The sequence below is a fragment of the Euprymna scolopes genome, chromosome 6 (genome assembly GCF_053919585.1).
Source record: "Euprymna scolopes isolate OS-2025 chromosome 6, ASM5391958v1, whole genome shotgun sequence".
NCBI lineage: Eukaryota > Metazoa > Mollusca > Cephalopoda > Sepiida > Sepiolidae > Euprymna > Euprymna scolopes.
The window spans coordinates 44334183-44359779 of NC_136487.1; the positions used below are offsets into that span (position 1 = coordinate 44334183).

Sequence of the window (25597 nt, forward strand, 5' to 3'; positions counted from 1 at the left end):
ACTAACTTCCTCATCTTGGTTGTTATAGTCACAACGTTTTGGCCGTTTTGCCCTCCAGCCTTCATCAGGTGTTTTGTATCGAACTGAGGGCAAAACAGCCGAAACGTTGTGACTATAACAACTAAGATGAGGAAGTCAGACCGACAATCTAAATAAACGAAAACACCTCATCTCAAAAATACAGACAATTATTAAAATGGGATGTTTGATCAAAGTGTGCTAATAAGCAGGAACTAAAGATTGATCAATATAGTTATTTAGTAAAGTTAGTTTTAGGAATAGAGATAAGGTTTTTGACAGTTTTAAAACAGTTGCGAGCGGTTTGTGACAGTTGATGAGTGTTACAGTTGAGAGTGTTTTGGAGTTGAATACAGTACAAGGCAAATTATGACTCAAAATCTAAACAGAATTTTCATTGAAAAAAATTTCTAAACACCCTTCTTTTCCATTAACAGAAAGTGATTGAATGTTGCAATCAGTTAAAATTTCACCTGGGTTTGATTTTTGTTTGTAATATTAGCAACCATATGCCCCCTTCCGATCACGTTTGCTAAGCTGGGAAGCCGATATCATGACAAATGAACTACATACATTGAACTTCACTGAACGAAGTAATGACCAAGAGGATTAGATCATTACAAACAAACTCTACCATAAAAAGAGGTAATGTCTGCAACAGAAAAGATACTAAGCCTTCTGCAACAGAAAAGATACTAAACCTTCACCCCAAAAAAGGAGGAGTTAGTCCCTGGGAAGATTGTCTAATGACAGCAGAACAGAGATTACCTAACCCATTCAACTCACTGAGAGGCTTATCCATCAGTTCTTAAAAAAAGGAGGAGGTAATTATTGGGAGGACAGTACAACAAAATTGATACTATTCTACCCCTCTCATTAAAACAGGGTGCAATAATATATTTAATCATGTTTTTCTTTTAAATAAAAATTCTTTGTTATAAATTTTTTTTTTTTGTAGTTCCTTGGCCTTTCAGTTAAGATCAAAGCGTAGTATCTGTAGCATTTAAAAGATGAATCTGCTGGTTTTCAGTTCTGAATAATCCGGAAAACAGTGGATGGTTTTATTATTTAAACGTGTTGAAAAATGCAATAAAACAAACAAGAAAAGATGAGAAAAAATTTTTTGATGATTTATTGAAATAATTTAAGAAAAACCAAAAAAAAGAAAAAAAACATGTATTTACAAAATTGATATCTTTGAAGAGACACGAACGGTCATTGTTTTTTTTTTTTTTTTTTCTCTTCACAGATTTTGCAGAATTTTTTTTTTTCATTTTTTTTTTTAGTTTTATTACATAGAGCGTTTTTGTTTTTACTTACAATAATGAAAACATAAAATGTGCAAAAATCATCGAATGTTGCTTTGCTGCCACCAATTGTTATTGTCGTAGGATTTCATCCCAGTCCACTTGATTTGAAAAGACTTCCTGATTGAGCCAATGCTCGTAATTCCTTTTAAACTCTTCACTCAATTCGACTTTTTGTCCGAGCACACTGAGAATACAATTGTCAACTGGTTTGAAATCGGGGTCAGTCCCATTGGCTCCATAGCGTCTGTTGTTGAACCGGTCGACACATGCCCGTAGCGCACACTCTTCTGCTTGGAAGTCCCATGGTTTTGCATCAAGGTCTGCAAAAACAGAGAGTGATTGAAAACAAATTCTCAAAAATTCTTTTGAAAAAAAAAAAAAAAAAAAGAAAAGAAAATTCTTTTGAAAAAAAAAAAAAAAAACTCTTCAAATGAAATAATTTTTGATTAACAATTAAAATAGAAGAAATGCTTTTTATTTTTCTGAAAAGACATTTCCAATGGAATACACGAATTGACATTCAGAGTGTGCTAAACACCATAAAGATAGGGATAAGGGTTAAAATTGTAACATCATGTCATCTCTCTTGACAATGGCCAACTCCAAACGCTGTTTGCCGTGATTCCCTATTCACCTTCATTTTTTTTCTATTCTGGCCAGGTCATCTTGGCGATCACTAGTACTGATTTACAAAAAAGATAAAACAAAAACTCACAAAAGAAAAAAACTCTTACGCATTCAATAGAGATTGGTTGCATTGTGCATGTGATTCTATTGTGGAAAATGATCCTCCAGTTGCTAACATCCACATCCCAATTGCAATAATCTGGCTGTCAAGGCCATCACTATCATTCAGTTGAAGTCAGTTCATCTCGGGTGTGCTAAAGCTCTGCTCAGTCAGTTTAAACCCACAAAGTGTTAACTCACGCTAAATAAAAACTATCATAAAACTGAACTTTTTTTTTTTTTTTTTTAAATACTTTTTCACCTGAAATAAGGCATATTGCCGCTTGGAACAAAGAGGCTACTATTTGGGATAGTGTTTAACTGTGGGGAGTTGAGCAACAAGATGTTTACATTACATTTTAATTTCTGCAGGTTAATACAGTCAAGGAAGCAAGAAACGGGGAGGGAATTCCAAAGTCTAGTAGTCCAAAAGAAAGTATTATAGATTAAAGCAGAAGGCTTTTAAGCATCTAGGGACCTCGACAATGAAGGGGTGGGATTTTGCTGCTTGTCAGGAATATGTACATCGATGAGGACATTCTATTGAAGTACTTGTAAAATATGCATTGGGATGCAATGCTGCAGCAATCATATATTTATTGATTCGAAATTAGAAATGCTATGTCCAGTTTTTCGTTTAAAAGCGACAGAGATAAGCAGAAAATGACTTGCCTGCTGAACCACTTCCCACTGACTACTCATCCTATTTTTGATCATCTTTGTGAATCATTTTTAACTGTTGTTTTTGTTTTTTTTATTCTTAATTCAAAAAAAGCGTTTGTTTTTGTTTTTGTTTTTTTTGAAAAATTTTTCCTTTCTTTGATAAATCATTTTCTAACACTCTGGGGAGAGGAGGGCATCAATAGTATCAGAAAATGTTTTATTCAAATATGAAAACAATTCTTTTGCAGGTGGAATATTTTTAGATATGAATAGAACAAAACAGATTAATTTTGTTTAACAACACAAAGGGAAATATTTTTTTTTTTTCGACTTATCACATTTTTGTTTTTATTTAGTTCAGACAGAAATTGTAAATGCGAAGAGAAAAGTGGAATTTTTAACATTATTTTGATTTGGAATCTAAAACAATTGTAAGAATATTAAAAATTTCAAATCATTTTCAAAACATTTGAAACTTCTTATCAAATCTGTTATTCTTAATTCAATAAAAAGCGTTTTAAAAAAAATTAAAATTGATTTGGTTGTAGATATATTTCCGTCGGGTGTGTTAAAAAAAAGAAATGGTTAAAATCTGAAAATTCCACAAAAGTAAAACAATTGGAAAATTCTATTAAAAGTTTTAAGTTTACAATTGGGACTATGTGGCAGGATATGACAACATTGACAGAAAGTCCAAAGTGAGAAGTAACAAAGATCTTGATTGCTGTTATATCATATTAAACATTGATTGATTAATTATATTTTTTATGGAAATCACTTCAGACAAGGCATGAAGCCACTTGATATAAGGAATTAAAAAAAATACTTAAAATACTAGCCAAAAATAAGCGTTAGATGAATACAGGAAGCAACAATTCTCCCCCTTTTGTCAGAAACATCGCTGATGGAATGTGAGGACTAAAGGACAAAATACGGGAAGCGAGAGTTACACAACTGTCGAAAGTAAGCACAAGGTTAATTTTCTTTAATGCTGAATCACACTCTTGGATAAGATCTTATAGGTGGGATAATTATTAATCATTTTTATTTATTTCATTTTTGAGATATTTTATAGTTAGATTTTACTGAAGAGTTTAATTTCTTTAATGAAGTTTAAGATGTTGTTCAAGTCAGTGTTTATAAATGGGTCTGTTACGTAATTTTAATTGGCCTTAGTATATACTCAATTGTATACAACTCTTGACCTGTATTATACACTGGAAACAGTTCACCATTCACTAAATGTCTATGAATAATATATGCATATCCTATATAGAATTATGGTTAGTACGTCTTTGTTTCTTGCTTTTCTGTAGCTTGGATGTCACTCATCAATAGTTGATCAAATATTGTACAATTTGTTTCTTTGACATTTATTCCAAGATAGAAGATGCAAAGAAGAGAGATTTATCTCTTTGGTCTCCAAGCTGACCATGTTTGAATGTTTTTTTATAGCGACCATGTTTGAATGTTTTTTTATAGCGACCATGTTTGAATGTTTTTTTATAGCGACCATGTTTGAATGTTTTTTTATAGCTCTGTTGACTGAGAATGGGCGAAGGGAAGATCTAAAAAATATGACTCCATTCAGAAAATATGCATTTTTTTTCCTTTTGTTTTCTGACATTATTGCAATTACAAGAATGAAGAACACATTAACTTTTGCTGCTACATTACCACTACAACTACTTTATAACTAGACATCACTATCCAATGAGCCAACTGCTTGTGTCAGAAGTTTACTAATATTAATAAGATATTATTGGCATTTTTAAAACATTTATGACATTATTACAACAACAATGGAAATTGAAGATGCATTAACTTTTGCTGTTACATCACCATTACAATTGTTTTAACAACTGTGATACTATTGACATCTCCACTAAGTGTTAGGAAGTGATTAAAAAAAAAAAAAAATCAACAGAACAAAAGTGAAGTTTAGTGAGGAAGTGGTTCACCACATAATACAAAGATCATTTGAAAAATGGATAGTTAATTAAAGTGTGGCAGTGACTGGTACAAAAGATCGGACTTAGAGGTGAATATATTTAGAGCAAGTTTTAAGTTCAGTTTTGAGTTGACGAGAGTGGACAACAGAGTTGAAAGACAATTGGGAGAGCTAGTTCAGCAAGGCACACAAAGGGCATCTAAAATATTTTGGGTTGCCTTAAGAGTATATTAATCAAAATGTGGTGCTGACTGGAACAAAAGACTAAACACATAGAGATCAATATATTTAGAATTAGTTTACAGAGTGTTTAGGAGCAGGGAGGAAGTTTTATAAACAGTGGTAGTTGACAATAGAGGACAGTGGATGACAGCTGGTGGCTTGGATGTTCCCCGAGAGAGATTGGAGTCAGTTGAACAAGAGTAGATTAGGCCAAGAAGAAAATTACTGGGAACCGACACGACCAGGCAGCTATCAATGGACAACGTTTTGGGTTCTTTTTTCTATGTGAGCGTATCATGCACACACAGAGATCAATTGTCTTATTTTATCGTAGTGTGATCACGAATGTGATAATTGGTTCACATCATCAACTACTTGAGAGAGATGAACAGGTATTTCTGTCAACAAAAAGATCTGTGAGAATCGAAGAATTCATCCATGCTCTGCCACATAGTAGGGATCGCTTCTTTTCATAAATAAAGATCATTCATAATTATCTTTGGAATTTGTGGTGAGAATCATTTCTTCCAGGAGAAACAATTTCAATTTGACTTAATAACTGAAATACGTTTTTTTTTTTTTATTACTTAATTTCGAAATTACTGAATAAACAAGTCAGTTCGCAGACAACACTGATTTGACAACAAATCTTGAAAACTAAAGTGGAATTTTCTGAGAAAGAGGAAAAAGGAAGTCAAGATAAATACGTTTCATAATTAAACACTTCACATATTTTGCTGGTTTGCATTGAAGTCACATTTTTTTAATACAAATTTCTTTCATTTTTATTACAGCTTTTTCAGTTTATGGAGAATAGAAAGTGGATTTTGGCTTTACTTTCAGCAGCATCGGAACTCGCTTCCCTTATTTTGTTCTTTAATACATTGCATGAATGATGTTTCTGACAAAGGGAGGAGAATTGCTGTTTTCTGGGCTGCAATCTAACACTTATTGTTGGATAGTTTTGACCTTTAAGTAGTTTTTTTTTAGTTCTTTACATTAAGTAGCTGCATGCCTTGTCTGGAGTGATTTGTATAAAAAAGAAAAAGTTTGTTGATGAAAGTAAAAAAAACATTTAAGGTCAGAAATAATAAACAGTTTTTCTCTCTTCTATAACTGTGAAACATAGCTAATTTAGGTGGCTTATCAGCTGCAGTTGGAAATCTTTGACAATGACTGCTTCTTTGCGAACACTTCAATCTGAAGTCACTGTTGTGCAAATTATCACAGAGACATCTTTAATTATTTAGGCATCCAGCTTGTTGCAATGTAACCCTCCCTATGTCTGTTTAAATATCACAAGTGTATTGGTTGGCAGCTGAGAACATAGGTGAGAGAACATTAAGAGAGGACTTGGTTAAGCTTTCGGATCCACAAGTGTATACAGCATAAACATATTGATACACCAGTTCTTGTTAAATCACCAAAGTTAAGCAACAATGAGCCTGGTTAGTATCAGATGGGTGACTATTTGGGAATACCAGGTACTGTATGTAGGAGAACGTCAACACTTCCCTGCAAGAACTGCAAAAACCTAGCATTGTCATTTTCCCTGATGAGGATATACAAGCGAATAGGGACTATTGTCAATTTGATATTCCCCTGAAACTTCCTCCTTCAGAAGAAGCAGATTCAACCCATCTAGGGGGAGTGCCGCTTTGGTCAGTTGGGTTGGTATCCATAAGTGGCTGGTCTTTGACAATAGAATCACAATTGATTAACCATCATTTACAACCTTTCTCAGGGTTGCTATGCATGTGCTGCAACCAGAGAAAAAAAACAGTTCAACCTGATCAATCATCAAACATAATATAAAGAGATACAATGGGTGATTGTTAATGAAATGTCAATTACCATTTTCAAGGTGCAAATGCCCAAATTTAAAATGGAACAGGGAATGACAAACAGCAATAAATACCCCATCCATCACCTACCATTTTTTGCAGTCAAAATGAAAATTATTTTCGGATAAAAATCAATAAGTGTTTTTTTTTTTTTGTTCTGCTTTTTTTAGCAAAAATTAATTTTGAACAAGAATAAAAAAAATGTGATAAAAATGAACTCTGGTAAGACTTACCGTTTCCAAAAGCCCAATCATCATTCAGCCTGTGCCTAACTTTTTGGTAAATGGCAGACATTGTTTTCATGTTACTCTTGCGCCACTGACGTCCCAAATATTTCGTCTGCATCTTAAGGAGCTTCAGGACATAAAGTTGCATCATGGACTGTTTGACTTTGAGAGCGCGCTTCAGGATGGGCGCCGACTTGAACACAACCAACATCTGAAAATGGTGGAGAAGAAAATGAAATAAAAATAAAAAAATGCTTTCTTTTGAACGTTTCATAAGTTGTTAAAGCAAAAATATTCCCTCATCACTTTAACCCTAATTTCGTCTAACATCAATAAAAAAAACTATTTTTAACAATTTCAAAGTTAATAATTTTTGTAAAATCAATCATTACTTGTCAATCGATATTATATAAACACTAGTGTATAACTACCTAGATATGTCAATTTCTCTCTTTCCCTAATTTCTACAGCATTATAGGTAGTATGAAGAAAAATATTTACGAAATTTTGTATAACAAAATACACAATATATTTATATGAGAAAGTAATTATGGCAAATGCGTTTAAATATTGTTTTTATTAACAAAGCATTATAAACTATGTCATTAAGTAAAAATACTAATTTGATTCAAACCTGTGTTCAATATCATTTTGTCTATAAACAAAATGTTATGGCAAGTTAATTTCTTCAAATTTATAAAATAAGCATCCCATTAAAACTCCTTTAGAATTACATGAGATTCAAACTCAAGTATTGATATTGTAAAAACTATTGCCTTACTAATGAGTACTCTGCCTACTCTTTTTTGTCAACCAATAACATGTTTCTATTCACATAAAAAAAAACAGAGAAACTCCAAAAACACCATTAAAATTCGAGTAGTAGCTTACCTGCTATGGGCTGATAATTTCTTATAAAAATAAAATTCTTTTCACATAGTATTTTGAAGCAGAACAGTTGAGCATATATCATCAATTTAACACCAAGAAGATGCAAAAGTTTGATATGTAATTTGTACTGTGAATTTGTTTTATGCATTTTGTCTTATTTATCATGTCATCCTTATGTTTATCTAGTTTACAATGAAATTAAGGTCTATATCTCAAAGAATAAACAAAGACACATATAATAGATAAAGCATCCATCCAATTTCAAAACACTGGTGTTCTTCACTAGCCGATACAGTTTTGGTGACTATGCAGATTGTAAATGGAAGAGCTTTCAATCCTTTCATCACAGTTTTGGTACAGATAATGCATTTTAGAAGTCAAATCACTCCGAATAAGCTAGAACTGGCAGCTGCTGCTGTTTTGGGTAGAGTTTCACCTCCCCACTCTACACCCTTTCCTTTAACAATTACAAGAAAACTCCTCAACCACCAATTGCCGTAATTAATAGTACGTTACCTGAGAGCTCTTCATTCAAACTCCTTGACTAACATTCACAGCTAACATGAATTGAAACAAATACATTGAACATATTGTCAAGGCTGCGGCAAAGAAGATGGGCTCCCCCATCATATTAGAAAATTACTCACACATGGAGTATTTTCGTCAAATCTATACTGGTGCATCCGCTACTAGTCTCTTCCTCTTGTGCAAAAGGCAGGTGCAAAAAAAAAAGAGTCTCCAATGTAATAGGTCCTGCACTGCAATAGATCTGACAAATCGATAGTTGATTCTAACTAATTTTTAAATAGTGACCTAAAAATGTTCAAGATGTAAGGGAGATAAAAAAGAATATGAGTTATCTCTCTTACATTTTGCACTTCTTTTTCTATATGTAACTTACCATTAATTTTTTCAGCTTCTTGGCCTTTTTGGTCAAGATCAAAGTGTAGTATCTGTTCTCCAGATGCTGCACTTCCATTTCTTGTTCTCTTTTGGTGGAGGATCAGTCCTTCACGACTGAGACAATTTTTTATTTTTGTACCTTTTCTCCATGTTAAAAAACGACCCTGGTGTCTAACTGTCCCGTGGGGACGCATAGTAAATAGGTACAATAACATTAATGAATTCCATACAGCTAATTATTAAAAAAATAAAATGCTTCTTTTTTTTTTTTGTTGACACTGTTTCAAGAAAATTATGATCAAGTTTTGAATAAAATTTGATTTTATTGGCAATTTTTTTTGTATTAAAAAAAAAAAAAGTCTTCTGCCACAATCTAGTTTTTATACAAGATTTTCTAGTTTTATTAAGAACTTTGAGAGATTTTTTTTTAAAACTCTTTTCATCCCAAAAAGGGCATATTGCTATTTGGATATAAGTGGCTACTATTTGGAATTACGTCTAACAGGGGACTGTGGGTAATTTAGCAGCGCATTCACAGTCTGTTCACATTACATTTAAACTTCTGCAGGTTAGTACACACAAGAAAGCAATAAATGGATGGAATTTCAAAGTCTAACAGTCCAAATACAAGGCTTTCTGGCATTTAGGGACCTTAATAGTCAATGGGAGGGATTTTGCGGGTGAGTCGAGAGCATATACATTGAGAGGGCACATTCCATAAAAATACTTGTAAAACAGGCACAGGGATGCAACATTGCAGCGATGGGACAGGGGTTGGAGCTTAACCAATAGTGCGAGACTTATTAGATTTGTGACTCATTTCTAGATCTTATCTAAGAATGAGGGACTAGTGGTAGATGCACCAGGCAAACAATACTCCATGCATGGACAAATTGTGGCCTTGTTAAGATATCAGATACTCTCTGACATGAGTAATTTAGATTATAGAATGAATTAGTTTAATAGCATTTCAAAAAAGAGTAACAGAATTTGGATTATTTGACTATTATTTTCATCATAGTTGTTTTTCTTCTCCACTAATGTAAAATGTAAACTTCTTCAGAAGCATCTAGTCAAACTTTTGCTTTAAGAACTGTGTGTATACCATTTCTATGAAAATGTGGAAAATATAAAAAAAAAAGATTAGAAGAACATCAAAAAGCTGTAATACATGGAGAAATTATGGAAGGAAAATGGAAACACTCTGCCATTGTGGTACGAAGTAATAAATATAGAGAAAAGTAGTGAACAATGAAATGTCTCAAAGAAGCATTGCATATATTGGACAATAATGGCCTCCTAAGAAGATTTAGTATAGAATTCTATGCACCGTGGAAACCAACAATTATCAATAAATTAAACCAGTAAAAAAATTGCAATATGAGTAGTAGTAAATAAAAAAAAATTTTAAATAGTAATTATACAGTAATAAGCAGCAATACTACACTTCCACAAAATTCATACTAAAAAATTGTCCACATGGATCCGTGGCTTAATGGTAAAAAGTGTTGGTTAACAATCAGTTACAAGTGACAGCCTTCTAGAGGTTGAAGGTTCAATTATTACTCAAAGTAATTATCGTTAAAAATTAGAAATTAATATTTCTAATCGGTCATTCCAAATGGAATAAGAACAATCTACCCTTGTAGATAAAATGTTCAGTAAAAATTCTGTACATATTCCCAAGTTTGACTAAAAGGTTCATAAATTAAAAAAGATACATTTGAATAAGGTCAGAGGTTACATCAGCTGAAACATTGTGAATATAAAAACCAAAATGAGAATAGTAGTCCGATAATCCAAATACAATCCTTGTCTCAAAAATCGCAAAACAAAACTGTTTTCTTCTCATTTTTACAATTTGGAGAAAATTCCGTCATTTCTTACCATTGTTCTTGAATGTTTCCATTTTGTAAGTTTATTTAATATTCGTAAAAGATTGACACACGAAAATAAATTACGCCAGCAAAATACTTGACTGTCCCCGTTTTCCTGAATAGAAAAAAAAAAATTATTAAGTTGGTTTGGAAGAATTTAGAAGGAAAAAAAATAAAAAAGAATCATAATTTGCTAAATTTTTACAACCACCAAAATAAAATGAGATTCTACATTTTGGGGGCAATTACATGTAAACAGTCTAAAATAGGAATTAATAAATAAATAAATACATTAGATTTTTGCTAGGAAAAAAATGGTCACTAAAACATTAAATATTGATTTGCTCTTTATTTTATTGTAGACCCCCCACCCCCACATCACCCTCAAGAAAATACTGTATCTCTTACCATCTCACATAAATTCTACTTTCCTGCTAAAAACTTGAAAAAGAATAGTTGGTTACACATCTCCAATTGCAGTGAGCTGGCCTAGAAGTGTGGTTATCAATTTATGTTAAATTTACATAAAATTTTAAATATATATTTTTTTTAATTCTTAAAACAGTTCAATATTTAAAAGAAACCAATTTCTTTGCTTATCAAACATTTTTAATTTAGCATGATAACACGAAAGAATTTCAACAAGACAATAAAAGAGCAATTAAACATTTTAATTACTATCTCAGGTAAAACGTGGAAATATTTTTTGAAGCAAACTGAACAATGGCTTAGAAGAATCCAGATGCAGAAACAAAGATGCAACATGGGAAAGAGAAAAGATTTACAAAAAGAATTTTTATTGAAATAGTTTCTGTTGACGAGAAAGAAATTTACTCACCAAACTTTCAGTTGTGATTTCAATTTGCTCCCCAATCACGCAAGAAGGGAAATCCAGAGCCACAATACTAAATGGGAAGATACAAAAAATAGGATAGTGATTACTTTTTGAAGAAAGTTGGAAAAATAGTTTTGCATCCAATAAAAGAGAAATGAAACTAAAAGACGAAATCAAAATTTTGTTGCTGCTAAAATTTGACAAGAATTTCTTAATATTCATGTTTTACAGTATTTTAACCTTTTCAGGTTATTTAATGTCGAATCCAGTAATTTTTAAAGTTTTTATGCTTCAGTTTCCTTATATTTTTAAATATTTATTCATGGTGTCTGCTTTGGTTGTTTAATAGAGGAAAAATGTTTTTGTTCTTAACTTTGGAGAACATAATTGAACTTTGCAAAAAAAAAAAAAAAAGAGAAGAAAAAACAATAACATCAATGTTTGGAGCATTTTAAATCAGGAAGTCAGACAACCTGGTCTAGTAGCACCAGGACAATTTGTTGACATCATTTCATTGTTGATACTATGTAAATTTCATGTAAAATTATTCCTCTGGAATTGATATTTCCCTAAAGTCTTCTTGACTTTAAAATAGTTATGCTTAGATATCAATAAAATTGAGTGATAACTTTGTGTCAGTAAATATTTCTCACTTTTATACGACTTACAAATTTCCTACAATTAATCAAATATTTATTGAAATGAAAAATGCAATAGCATAAAATAAAACAAATTTTTATGTCATAATGCTACTTAAAAAAATAAAATAAAATTTAATTATATAATTAAATCTACAACGCATTTCAGCATCTTCGTAAAAAAAGTCAGCCATTTTATTTTTTGTCAATAATTAAAAAAAAAAAAAATTAAATCACTTTATTATCCTTTGAAAATTTAAAGGGAATTTGAAAGTGTTTAAACTCTCAAATAGAAATATCATTTCTGGTTTTAAAATTCTCAGCAAATTCTCATGTATTAAAAGATTAAAGGTTTTAGATACTAATTATATCCAATTATTATTTGAATAAAAATTAAAACATTACTTATCAAAATCAATTAGTTAATTAAAATTTAACAAACGATACTGGACTTAAATTAAATTTGATTTTTAAAATCCTATTTTAAAAAGATCATTTATTTCATATTTGATATCATAATGCTTGAATGATATTTTAGTTCTAAGTGAACAATGACGTTTAAAGAAGAATCATTATTAAAACAAAAACAAACAACAAAAAAAAGAAATGACCATAGACTTTTAATGAAAACATAACTAATCATTTAGAAAGAAACAAAGGGAAATAACTTAGTATTAAATAAATTGGTGCTTGTTGAGAGTTGGACTAATTTTTAACATATGTCCTTTTAACCAAAAAGAAATATTACTTTCATAATTGCCATTTCGAAAACAGCAATTTATTAAAAAAAATTATGAAATGTGAACAAGTAGATAATTTTTTATGCTTAAAAATAATTTTTACGGAAAGTTGTATATTTCGCTATTGTCCTCATACGAGTCCGAATAGCGAGGAAAATAAATTAAATTATCTCCCTTGTTTTCGCAGATCCTGCGATTGCAATGACGGCCATCGATTTTTACCATGATATCTATGCATCTTTTTTAAAAACTAGTACATGTTCTACTTAATCAAATTTTGTAATTTTTCGGATATATTGCTATTTTCGAGATGACAATTACATAAGTGATACTGTTTTTGCTTAAAAGAACAGATTTTAAAATTTCTGCTTTAGTTTAACTGTAAGGAAACACAAAAAATTGGTAATGTCACTTAATAGGGTTTTGCGAGTGATAGGAGAAAAATAAGGCATTAAAAATGTTTCTTATCTTAAATATTATCACATGAGAAGTCATTTTGAGTAAAAATTTAATTTATTTTATCCATCGAAACTCGTGGAATGCACAGTTAAATATGTGTAAACATTCAATAAGCAAAAAATCAACATGGCTGCCAGTTGCCATTCATGGACCAAAAAACAGCCTTGACCTTGAGATCAAAAACCAAGATCGAATCAAAACGGATCGAATCAATGGGACTTTGGTGACTGTTTCGTTTGTATGTTCATGAATTTATGTGGAGGGAGTGAGTGGTACAAATTCAGCAACATCCTTGCATTTCATGACAATTTAAACTTGTAGTTTTACTTATGAAGAATAAATGCAAGAAAAAACACATGAAAATAAGTTAAACAACTTTTAAGCAATTTTTAATTTTAAGTAAAATTTAGTTTTAGTTTAAAATGAAAAATATTTTATGTAGAATAAATGCACGTGATGCAACAAATGATTTTGCCAAATTTATTCGTGCCACTCGCTTTCTTCACATAAATTCATAAAGATACAAACTAAACAGATTCACCAAAGTCCCGTTGATTTGTGCCATTTTGACTCGATATTGGTTTTTAATTGCAAGGGCAAGGCTCCTTTTTTGTCAATGAATGGTAACTTGTGGCCGTATTGATTTTTTACTTATTGAATGTTTACACATATTTAATTGCGCATTTCTCAAGTTTCGATGGCTAAAATAAATTAACTTTTAACAAGGAATGACTCTTCATGTAATAATGTTTAAGATAAAAAAAACATTTTTAATACCTTATTTTTCTTATATCACCTGCAAACCCTATTTAGTGACATTACCCAAAAATTTTTGCAAGGGGAGGTAATTAAGGTTAGTTGATCAAAAGATTTTTTAATAGTTTTGTAATCAACGAAAGTAAATACATGAAAGTAAACTTACTTATTTTTTGTTCCAACATAAGACATGATGTTTTGATTGAAAAATTTCAGCACAAGTGGAATGCAATTAGCGAAGACCAAATGTTGACTCATGAATTCAAACTGAAACAAAGATGAAATTATGAAAAATAAAATCAAAATAAATTGGTTTAAATTGAAGAGCAAATTTTTCACTAAATGTGAAACGGAAGAAAAATAGGTGTTTCTTCATTAGAGCAAAACTCAAAAATCGAAATATTGAATTTAAAGCAAAACAAATGGCATCTACTTAATTGTCATGTCGCAATAATAAACATATGCAAAAATTACGAAAAACGATAAGGTGGAAAATTATTAATAATAGTTTTTGAAGAAAATTAGCAAAAATTGCAATTTTTGCTAAAAAAATAAACAGAAGCGTATTATAACAGGGGAGGTAATTATTTTCTGAAAAAATGAAAATTTTAGGCCAATTCCAAACTATGAGTTCCTTCCCTTGTTTATTTACATCACTTGTCCGAAAGAAATATGACAAAGTGTTTTTCAATAAAGCTTAAAAATGTGAGATCACTGATGTAGATCAGAAAGAAAGTTGGGCCCAGGATGGACCCCTAGGGACTCCAGCATTAGTACTGTGACCTTCTGATTCTTGCCCATTAACCTCTACTATTATGAACCTATCAGAGAGAAATGATTTAATAATTGAGAAGACATTTCCAGCTGCAATACCATAGTTGGAGATCTTATGGAGTAGACCTTTAGGCCATACCCTATCAAAGGCCTTTGATATGTCAAGAGCAATTGCCCTAGAAAGGAAACCTCTGTTGCGATATTCATTAATCCTATGTGATAACTGTTAGTACATCTGCTGTAGATCTAGAAGGACGAAAACCATAGTGCATGTCCCTGAGGAGGTTATTTTTACTGAGGTGGTTGACTACTCTATTTAACACAGATTCCAGCAACTTACTCATGATGCACACAAAAAAAAAAGAAAAATCTATATGATGTATATTAATGTGAGAAAACGAAAATATATTCCAAAAATCATAAATTGATCAAGTATATTTATTTTATGAAGAAAATCATTTTTAAGTGGTTAATGGGAATTTGCAGGCATTACAGCAAATCTAAGTATTGTTGAGTTACCTCCCTTGTTTGCTTTTTTTTTTTTTTTAGAGGTTTTTTAAAATGGGGGGGGGGGACAATTTGCCGATACTCATAAAATTTGATTTTCTTAATTAAAAATAAAACTACTTGATCAATTTAGATAATTTTGGGACATGATATTTTCATTTTGTCATGGGTGCATGCGTCATATGGATTTTTATTTTTAATATGGAGGAATTCTGGACAAGAACCAAAATATTTATTGAAATCTGTCTACAAAATATTTTTTTTTTTTTTACATAATTTTTTATTAATTTTTGTTTATTGCATATTTGAAAATGGAAAGAAGATATGTGATGAATTTAAAACATGTTTGAAATAATAAAGAATAAAGACGTTTGAAATAATAAAGAAATAACAAACATTATGCGAAAGAGTTACCTGATAAACGTGATTGAGTTTGAAATGCTTTAACAGCAACAAAAGCAAACCCGAAATGGCTTTGACAATAATTTCTTTATGTCTGTTTACATCGACTTCCAATTTCATTGACTGAAGAACGGTTGTCCTGAAAAAGATTAAAATATCTAAAAAGACTTGCAAAAGAAATCATAAAAAGTGTACAACTATCCAATCTAATCATAAGTTCAATTGAAAAGTAAGAAAATTTGATTAATTTCTTTTTTTTTAATTATTTTAATGTTAAAAAGAAAACTAAGCTTTTGTGTGAAAATAAATGTATTGAGGTATGTTAATAAACAAAATGGATAAAAAAAAGAGGTTCTAGCAAAATTGCATAAATGAAGGACAAGAATAAAAAAAATATAATAATCAAGAAAAAGTTTTTAAAAATATTGAATAAAAAATAATGAAAGAAAAAATATTTATAGTAAAAGAAAACATAGAACAAAGAAATAGAAACATCTGACAAATTTATGATTATAAATGTACAACAGAACAAAGATTTATTGAAGGTCAATAATAAATTTTAATACAGACTTGATTGAAATATTTAAAAACAAATTTTAAATGGATTTGGTATTTATGAAATTGTCTTAGGAACAATTTAACATTCTTTACTAGAAAACTAATTTGAGTATCATTATCGATAATGATCAATCCTTGTTACTTTCATTAACTGATATTCTTTTACTATTTCCAAGACAATCATATTGTAGTCAGTTGGAAAGCAGGAAAACGGAACAGAGTTCCACAGGTGTGCAGTTCTAAGAAAGAATCTTTGTTCATGGAATCTACATTTAGGTTTAGGCACAGATAAAGAGTGGGAGAAATTATTGATAGCGGTTTCAGCTAGACGAGTGTTTTTCATGAACGTCAGGAAAGCGGGGGACGAGAGATTGAAGCTCAGATGGGCACTTGCCATGAAAATAACGATAAAGCAGAGACAAGCTTGCAATGTGTTTTCTACGGGAAAGATGTTGCAGGGAAGAGAAAAAGACATCTCCTCACTAGGCTACGAAGTCTATTTTGAACTCTGTCAAGGCAGGATAAGCTGCTTCTAGGAGCTCCTGGCCAAATGTGGCAACAATACTCCATCATTGGACATACTTGGCGTTTATACAGGTAGAGAATTGCATCAGCAGTGAGATATCTACTGGAGTGGTAGAACTATTTCAACCCTGGCAACGGATCTGATGCACATTACATTTCAGATAAGGAGTAAAGGTCAGACTTAGAAGTTTGTCAAAACACAGAGCCTCCCCAAGACGAGAGCCATTCATTTCGATTGATGCCAGATGGGGATCAGGGCGTTGAGGATGTGATTTGGTAGATCATTAATGTAGATCAGGAAGAGAGTTGGGCGCAGGATGAAATCTTGAGGGATTCCAGCATTAACAGTGTGAGTTTCTAATTTCTGCCCATCAACCACTACTCTTATGAACCTATTCGAGATAGATATATAATTATAAAATACAATTATTAGCTCTTAGTTGTCAGATTTAAATTAAATACTACATTTTGTAAAATATATCATTTTCTTTTCTAATCTATTCTAAATATATATCAAATTCTAACTAGTGTTAATATTTGTTATCATTATATTACATTTGCTTTGTGATTTACGATTCCTAGTTTATTATACCTTATTTGCTAATTTTATTTAATATATTTATCTCTATAAAAAATGTCTAATTTCCATACTTTGATAGTTTAATTTATTTTCATCTAATCCATACTTCTAATCAGGTTTTAGTCAAGAAGATATACTTAGATCTATGTAAACAGTTTTGAATTACTTCTTGTCATTTGTTCAGAAGGCTTTCTTTAGATATTATTGTATGATATGATTCCAGATTGCAAAGGTTGCATCAGTCAAACTTATTTGGAGAGTATTTATTAGTACTTCCTCGTATTGATCATTTCAATTTTTATTCAATTTTATTCTTTCTTAATTCCCTTATCCAATTTGCTAATGATGTTTTCTTATTATTGATTGTTAGTATTTTAAAAGATGCTACATGGTTGTTAAATCTTCACATCTACAATCAGTGACCCGAATGTAAGTTCAGGTTCTATTATTATCTATTATTGATAAGAATCAAAACAAAAATCTTCACTTATGAAATGTGACACTTTGTAGTCATGACGTGTCAGATCTGCAATGTTTTCTTTTAATCATAAAACAGACACATTTTATATAAAGACAGCCATTTCACGCTTTAGTTTTCCTTTAATGAAACTCTAGAGTTTTCAATATGAAATTAAGAAACAAGTGATTTTCTTTTTTTATATTGGAGTTGTTTTTTTGTTTGTTTGTTTGTTTAAAAAAGTTATACTGCATATTCTGAATAAGCGGAGAAAAACAACAATTTTTTATAAAACATATAGGGAAGTGATTTTTATGAAGATTAATTTCATTTCATAAAAATACCAGTAAAACTTTCAATATACTTTAAAAATTAAGTCATATATTTAAAGATTATAGCTAAGAGACAAACAAAATTAATGAACCCAAAAATAAAGGATGAAAGATAACTGTAAGTAGTGGTCTCCCTTGGACCGGTTGCTCTTGATATTTTGCAGTGCTAATACAGTATCAGTTTCAATTTTCATATTTTGTCGATCCACCATTGATAAGAGCGAAAAATACCCGTAAAGCAAGAGAAAATAAATCAGTCTGTCATTTAACCAATAATGATTGGCAGATTGGCAAAATACAAAAACTGATTTTTATTTATACTGCTATCTATTTAGTTGGGCTCCTTGCCTGAACCAATGTGACTCTCTTTCCAGATTTCTCTGTCTTCCATCAGTTGCTTCAGATCTTCAGGATCACAGTTGGCATTATGTGCAATTTGTTGGATGTATGTGGATCTAGGTCGTCCTATGTTTGTGCACCCGTGTCATGGCGTCCACAGCAATATACTTCTCACCAGCTCTATTTTTTTTTAAACTTCTACTCAATAATTTTTTTAATTTTTGATGAAGGGATTTTTATTTTTGCATGAAACGTATGTTGAAGAATTTTTACTTGGAATGTGATTTTCCTATGCCTGCTACTGTACAAGCACTTATTTTCCTAATAAAACTAAAATGTTCTGGTCACATGGTAGAATTTCCAGATCATTAGTTAGTCACATGTAACTTCAATAACGAATCAAGGAGCTATGTATGTGTAACTTTGAATTATGCTTTTTTCTTCATTTTCTAATTGTTTTATATATTTTGTTCTATTTATTATGTCATTACCTTTGTAGTTGGGCATGTGTCTAGGGTCTATTCATCAAGAAAGGAAAGACAGATACATAAAAAGGAAACTCTGGGTCTTTTGGCTAAGAGCGAAATGTAGAATCTGTTCTGATACTAGATTTTAATCTGTCTATTCTTAGTCAGTGAAAGAGAAATCTTTTTAACCTGAGGTTTTTAATGTGAATGAATATCCAATTCCCCAAAAGAGACACTCTGGATTGATACAAAAATAAAAAATTACCTCAGTCTTGAAAGATTTTTCCATCAATAACCAAAGGCAGAAAAGATTAAATGTAATATTAAAACATATACTACACTTCTCCTCTAACCACTTGTATTAATAGGGAATTTTTTTTTTTTGCTACTTTAAGTTACAATACTAATTTTGGTGATAGGCAATTTATTTTTATGAAAAAGACAAAATGATACTTTTTCAAATTTGGTGTGTGTAATATTGTGTCTCTAAGCACATATGACACCATCTTAAAGAAAAAAGCCCTCTTATCAATATTGGGATTTAAATTATCTTCCATAATTTTTTTTTTTTTTTCTATGATCAAATTGTATTTCTGTCCATTCTTACATGGTTCAAATCTTGAGTTTCTTTTTATTGATTTACTATTAAAATAAAAATTTGAGTTAATCTTCAATGTGCTATAAATTATATTACAAGGATTCAATGTGTTAGCTGTTGAAAGGAATCTTATATGCAACATTTTTTCCAGGAGTAAAAGGATTTTTGCTCAATATATAGACTGGTTTGATCTAATAATTGTTTTCATTATGATTAATTTTCATTTACCACATGATGACATTACATTTGCAAAGATTTTTTGCACTTGATCAAAGCCTGCATTCTTAGTTTTATACTGTGAACATTATCTTCTCGACTAATAACACATAAGAAAGCAAATTTTTAAATTTCCAACAAATTTTGAACAGTCATAATTTAGTTGTTAATTGTGCTACCAAAATAAATTTTTTGTCTTAATGTCCACATTAAAATTTTTCTTTTTTTAGATATGAAAATTTTGGTTTTAAATAATTAAAGCAAATTCTGAAGCAAGATTTTTCTAGAGTAAAAAAAATGAACTAAAACTTGCAATTGTTTTAAAGAAGCGACATTAACATATATTAACCGCACAAGTTGACTAACATTTTGCATAACTGGTGGGCTGACTGTGTCCAACACCTCAATCTCTACCATAGGATTTATTGAGAGGTAGCTTTAATGGTTTGGCCATGTAACTTATCATAGACAGTGTAATAGCGATTGGTTAGCTCAGGACTACCATGCATAAGTGGCCAATCACCGAGAATTGAACTACTGCCATTTTCCGTGTTAATACATTGTTTTAAAGCAGTCTTTGCAACAAGGGTTGAAGGAGGAATCATAATCAAGAAGACACAAAAAAACGTTCTGCATTGTTTAAATCCTATTTGACTGTTGAACGTGTGGAATCAATTGCAAAAGAATTTGAAAGCAAGACATGCACTTAATATGAAAGGGGTGACAAGGAAAAGATGAAAAGATAGAAACCTGATATTTTGGACTTCAGGCTCTTGATCATTTGTAAGATTGCTGGAAAAGATATGAAGATGAATTGGCAATGGAATAACAGGTTTTTGTTTTTCATTTTATCTTTCAAAGGAAATGAAGATGATAATTAAAAAAAAAAAAACACAAGGGATAAAAATTGTTTGTCCATTTCTGATAGAAAACCAATGAAAAACAAAGGAATAAAGCAAGAGTTAGTCATGAGATTTCATATATCCACCTGACAATGTAAGAATGGGTTTTGCTTCTTTAAATTGGATGAAGTATTAAGTTGGTGCAAAAATAATGTTTTTTATCAGATATATATATATGTCAAAAAACAATATTTTGTACCAACCTAATATTTCCTAAGTTATGCCACGGAATGTTCATAACTAAAAAAAAACTCTATCTAATCAGTCTTAAACTTTGTATGGTTGTTACTGTTATGAAACAGCATCAGATTTTGATATTAAATTTGGACAAATCAAAAGTTGAAATTGTATAAAAATTTGATTTTGACTGAACTTTTCAAGGCTATAATCTATATCTCTCTCTCTATATATATATATATATATATATATATCAAGTTAATATAAGATGCACAATTCATTATTACAATATAGAAATGGAAACGAGTCTATGAACAGAACCAAAGTTATCACCAAAAACGTGATGATTTTTACCATTTCCATGACTTTTTCCTTGAAAATTAAATCAGTTTTAAATTAGACAATGTTATTTTAACCAAGTTTGGTGACAATTAGTCAATCAATTTGAATGCAAACATAACCTTCTTAATGGAGGCAATATAACAATTTAAATTTGCTCAAAGTAAAAATATAAAATGATTATTTTAAAATTAAATTCTCAGAACATTTTAGGATGGATAAAGGATTAGATCAGGAAGGGATGGAAAAATCACTGATTGGTTTTTTAACAATTTAGAGACTAAGAGAGGGGAGTAAAATAGTTATTGTTTAAATAGTCCATTTCCATCATTTTCACTGGTTTTCAGTTGTCACAGCAAAGGCAATTACTTTTCAATCAATTAGATTTTCATTACTTTCTTTTTCTTGCTAATAAACTTTCAAATTTTTTTTTCTAAAGAAAGCATCAGATTTGTTTCAATCATTTTGGATGTTGAAAATATCTCAGTTCTTGTCCAGAATTCCCCTTATACTAAAAAAGCAAAAATAAAGAAAAATCTGCATGGTGTATGTATCCATGACAAAACAAAAATATATTCCAAAAATCATATAAATTGATCAAGTAGTTTTATTTAAAATAAAAAAAATCATTTTTAAGCGATTAATGGGAATTTGTAGGCATTACTACATAAATCTTGCAATTTTGAAATGGTTGAGTTATCTCTATTTATTTTTTTAGCTTGTTTTCAAAATGGCGGACAAGATCACTGCTCTCACATTACTGATAAAATTTGATTTTATTATTTGAAAATAAAACTACTTTTTTCTTTATATATATATATATATATATATATATATATTTTTTATACAGGGAGAATTCTGGACAAGAACCAATATTTTAAATACAAGACAAAATCATAGAACTGAAATGTTGAATTAAAAAAACGTAATACTTACGGTAACACATCGGCCAGAATATTGATGGAATCTGTCTTTGCCTTGGAGGTTGGGGCAGCAGCAAGAAGAATCTTCAGTAATGCTATCTGTTGTACAAGAAAACAGCAGAAACGAAAGACTGAAATGTGTTAACACACTCAAAACAATAGCAAAAAACATACAAAACAATAAAATAGTTTAGCACGTTGTAAATTAAGATTACAATAAATTCATTTTAGTAAAATATGCTATTTTTTTTTAATGATTTTTACAAGCAAAGAAAATGAGGATAAATTTAATAGAATTATAAAAATTAAATCTGAACTTATATTTAACTAATTTATATATTTAAAGCCGGTTTGAGGGGCAAAGCTTCTTTCTTAGAAGTGCACGCCTGTGGAACTCTCTTTCGTTTGCCTGTTTCCCACCTGACTACAACTTGGATGTCTTCAAGTTCAGCATAAACAAATTCCTGATGAATCGCCCCCTTAAGTAAGACACTTTATCAAATCTCGATTACTACGATACTATCCCATTGATTACTGTACATGCATTAACCTTTATCCCCAAGTGGCTTCCAGGCCTTGATAAGTGGTGACCTCCATGTAAAAAAAAAAAAAGGATTCATTTTCAGAATGTAAACTGACCTTACGATTAAATTTTAAATGTAAATTGACCTTACTTTTATAAATCTTGCTTAATGAATACCACTATAAAGACTGGCATAAGGTTAATCGTAGAAAAATTAGATTTATAATAAAATGTTATATTAAAAAGAAGTTTTCTAATCATGGAATTTAAGTGTATTGAAAATCACTTTGAAAATTCTGTTATGTTAATAAAACTGCTGTGTCTTCATTTTCACCATCTGTTTAGTGAAAGTCTTGCCAGTGTAAATTGAAGAAGATTCTCAGTTAAATTTTAATTCTACATAAAAGAACTCGTCTTTATTTTGAAATGGTTCTTTTTCACAACGGTTTTAAATTAATAAAATGTATTATAATCAAAATGTATGTTTTAGTCTTTACTAATTTTTTTTTCAGAATGGTTTTATATAATAAAATTTTTTTTTTTAAATTTACATAAAAAGGTTTCACTTTTAAATGTTTTTTTTTTATATTTTGTAATAAAAATATTTGTCTTTACATTGAATTTTTTATAGGTTTAAATGAAAAATAGTTTTTACATTGAAATATTTTCTAATATCTTGTAATAAACAAATATTTTTTAATCTTTAAATTGAAATGCTTATTTTAAAGTTTATATGAAAAATATTTTTTAAAAAATCTTAAATTAAAAACATAATTACAAAATATTTCAAAAAACATTTTAAAGCCAGGACTATTTTTTATGTAAACTCAAAATATATTTTCAAAGTAAAGACGTTTTTTTTTATGTAGAGCATTAAAATTAAACTGTAACCCATGCCCTCGATGTAAATATACCCAATTAACTCGAACAGATGCAACATCCCATCCCTACACTGTAGAGATCCATAGATACCGGAAAGCCTTCTATTCTAATAGTTTCTTCCTCCTAACTGCTAGACCTTGGAATTTCCTCCTGGGTCCCTGCTTTCCTGATTGTACTGACATGCAAAAGTTCAAATGTAGTGCGAGCAGACATCTCACTGTTCAACTCCCTACATAGTATCCCTATCAAATTAATCCCAAGTCGCACGTACCTTGCTTGGGGGGGGGGGATAATTGTAAAAAAAAATTAAATTAAGTAGTAATCAGAACGGGACTTTTTTTCGGTATACACTTGCAAGACAGAAAGACTTGCAAATAGAAAGCGGAAGTCAAAAAAAAAAAAGTTTTATTTAACATAAGTGAAAATTCAAATTGTAAGAATAAAAAAGCAGCAAATTCTACTTACCATGTATTGAGGTAAGCTTGGTAGAAGAGCTTGGTAAAGTAATTCTGAAGGAGTGTAAGGAATATCTTTTTCAGGCTGACAAAAAAAAAAAGAAGACATTAAATAATTATTTCATCTTTGCTTGTAGAATCCATAGAACAAAAAAAATGAATATTTTTTTAAATATCAAATAGAAAATAAAAAATATCAAATAGAAAATAAAAAATATCAAATAGAACATTTTGCATAAAAAAAATTCTGGAAGTAAATTTTATGTAACAAATGTGATTTTAAAAGATTCTTTTTACTCATAAAATTTCACAGGTTTGTAGAAAAAAAAAGATGGGGAAAAATGAGCATCCTCCCACTAATTTGACAAGTGACAAAGAAAAAAATACTGGATCAGACTGATATTTAAAAAAAAAAAAAACATAGGAACCACAGGACATTTCTCAAGATGAATGCTATTATTAGAATTGCACAGTTATACACATTGAGGGGGCAGTATATTTAGAAGCGCATGTGAGTAACAGACTTGTCGTGGATAAGAGATGCTCAGCCAAGGGAAACATGAGCATAGAAGCACTCGAAAATATCTCTAGTTGTTAGGCTACCCAGAAATGTTTCTTTTGTTTGAAATAAAATAAGTGCATCATTAAACAGGGGTCCCTGCTGAGAATAACCCACTGGAGAAAAGTAATGTTCCTAGATGGTCTGTAGATAAGCCTTTTTGAGTGGATACTCTCCAGCAATTATTTCTAGTAGACATTGGCGTGATCCTTCTTGGTGGCTAAATGGGAAGGACTGATATCAAGACTAAATGTCTGAATTTTCAGTCAAAGGTGCGTATATTTCAGATAGGAAGAAAAGGCCAGATAGAGCTGGCCCTCCGGACATGAAGCAATCAGAGTTAGAAGTCTAAGAGCCAGTTGGTTTTTGGTAACCTTCAAGGACAGATGGTTTGTTTATGTCAAGTGGAGTTCTGTTTTGATTTGGTTTGGCAGAAGTTTTTCAATTGAAAATCTGTTGTTCAGAAAATGAGTATCGTTTATTAATTGTTTTTAGTTATGGCTTTTTGTTTAGAAGGAGAATATTTTGGTTACAGCACTGACTGAATGAAACAACAACTTCAGACGAACATTGTGACCTGTGCAGTGGACACACATGTACATGAAGTTCAAGATTTGTTTTATATATTATTTAATTGGAATTCAATGAGATGAGTATTATTATTTAATATTTATTATTTAATATTTATTAATTCATTTTATTGCGGACTATTATCCTCATCTTAGATGTTTCACAATGTTTTGGCCAACTATTCCTCTGGCCTTCGTCAAGTGATAACCACGGCGGGATAGGAACTCCGAATCTGAAATGTTGTGAAAACAACATCTAAGAAAGATGAGGATAATAGTCCGCAATAAAATAAATTAAGATTTGTTTTGTAGTGATATTGGATGAGTATGTCAAAAGACAGAATCTTCCACATAAAAAAAAGTGGAAAATTTCTTTAGAAGTTAAGATTAGAATTAGAGCATAGTGTGACGTGGTGAAGAAGAGACGAGTCGTTTCTCTTTGAGCTGATTGAG

General features: G+C 30.5%; 1 protein-coding gene and 1 pseudogene across 2 annotated transcripts in view; one reads left to right on the plus strand and one right to left on the minus strand.

Moving 5' to 3' along the window:
• Window positions 1-1125: 1125 nt before the first annotated feature.
• LOC145277624 (striatin-interacting protein 1 homolog) overlaps window positions 1126-25597 on the minus strand; it is a 68693-nt gene continuing 44221 nt past the window's right edge. For both annotated transcript variants that reach the window (XM_080129178.1, XM_080129177.1), the window contains exons 13-21: window positions 24027-24101; window positions 22170-22255; window positions 20566-20607; window positions 15756-15882; window positions 14227-14327; window positions 11471-11537; window positions 10643-10747; window positions 6968-7172; window positions 1126-1648 (exon numbers count right to left, since the gene is read on the minus strand). In XM_080129178.1, coding sequence (XP_079985304.1) covers window positions 1398-1648; window positions 6968-7172; window positions 10643-10747; window positions 11471-11537; window positions 14227-14327; window positions 15756-15882; window positions 20566-20607; window positions 22170-22255; window positions 24027-24101 — 1059 coding nt within the window. In that variant the 3' untranslated portion in view covers window positions 1126-1397. The remainder of the gene's footprint in view (window positions 1649-6967; window positions 7173-10642; window positions 10748-11470; window positions 11538-14226; window positions 14328-15755; window positions 15883-20565; window positions 20608-22169; window positions 22256-24026; window positions 24102-25597) is intronic.
• Window positions 8765-8899, plus strand: LOC145278584 (U2 spliceosomal RNA; annotated as a pseudogene).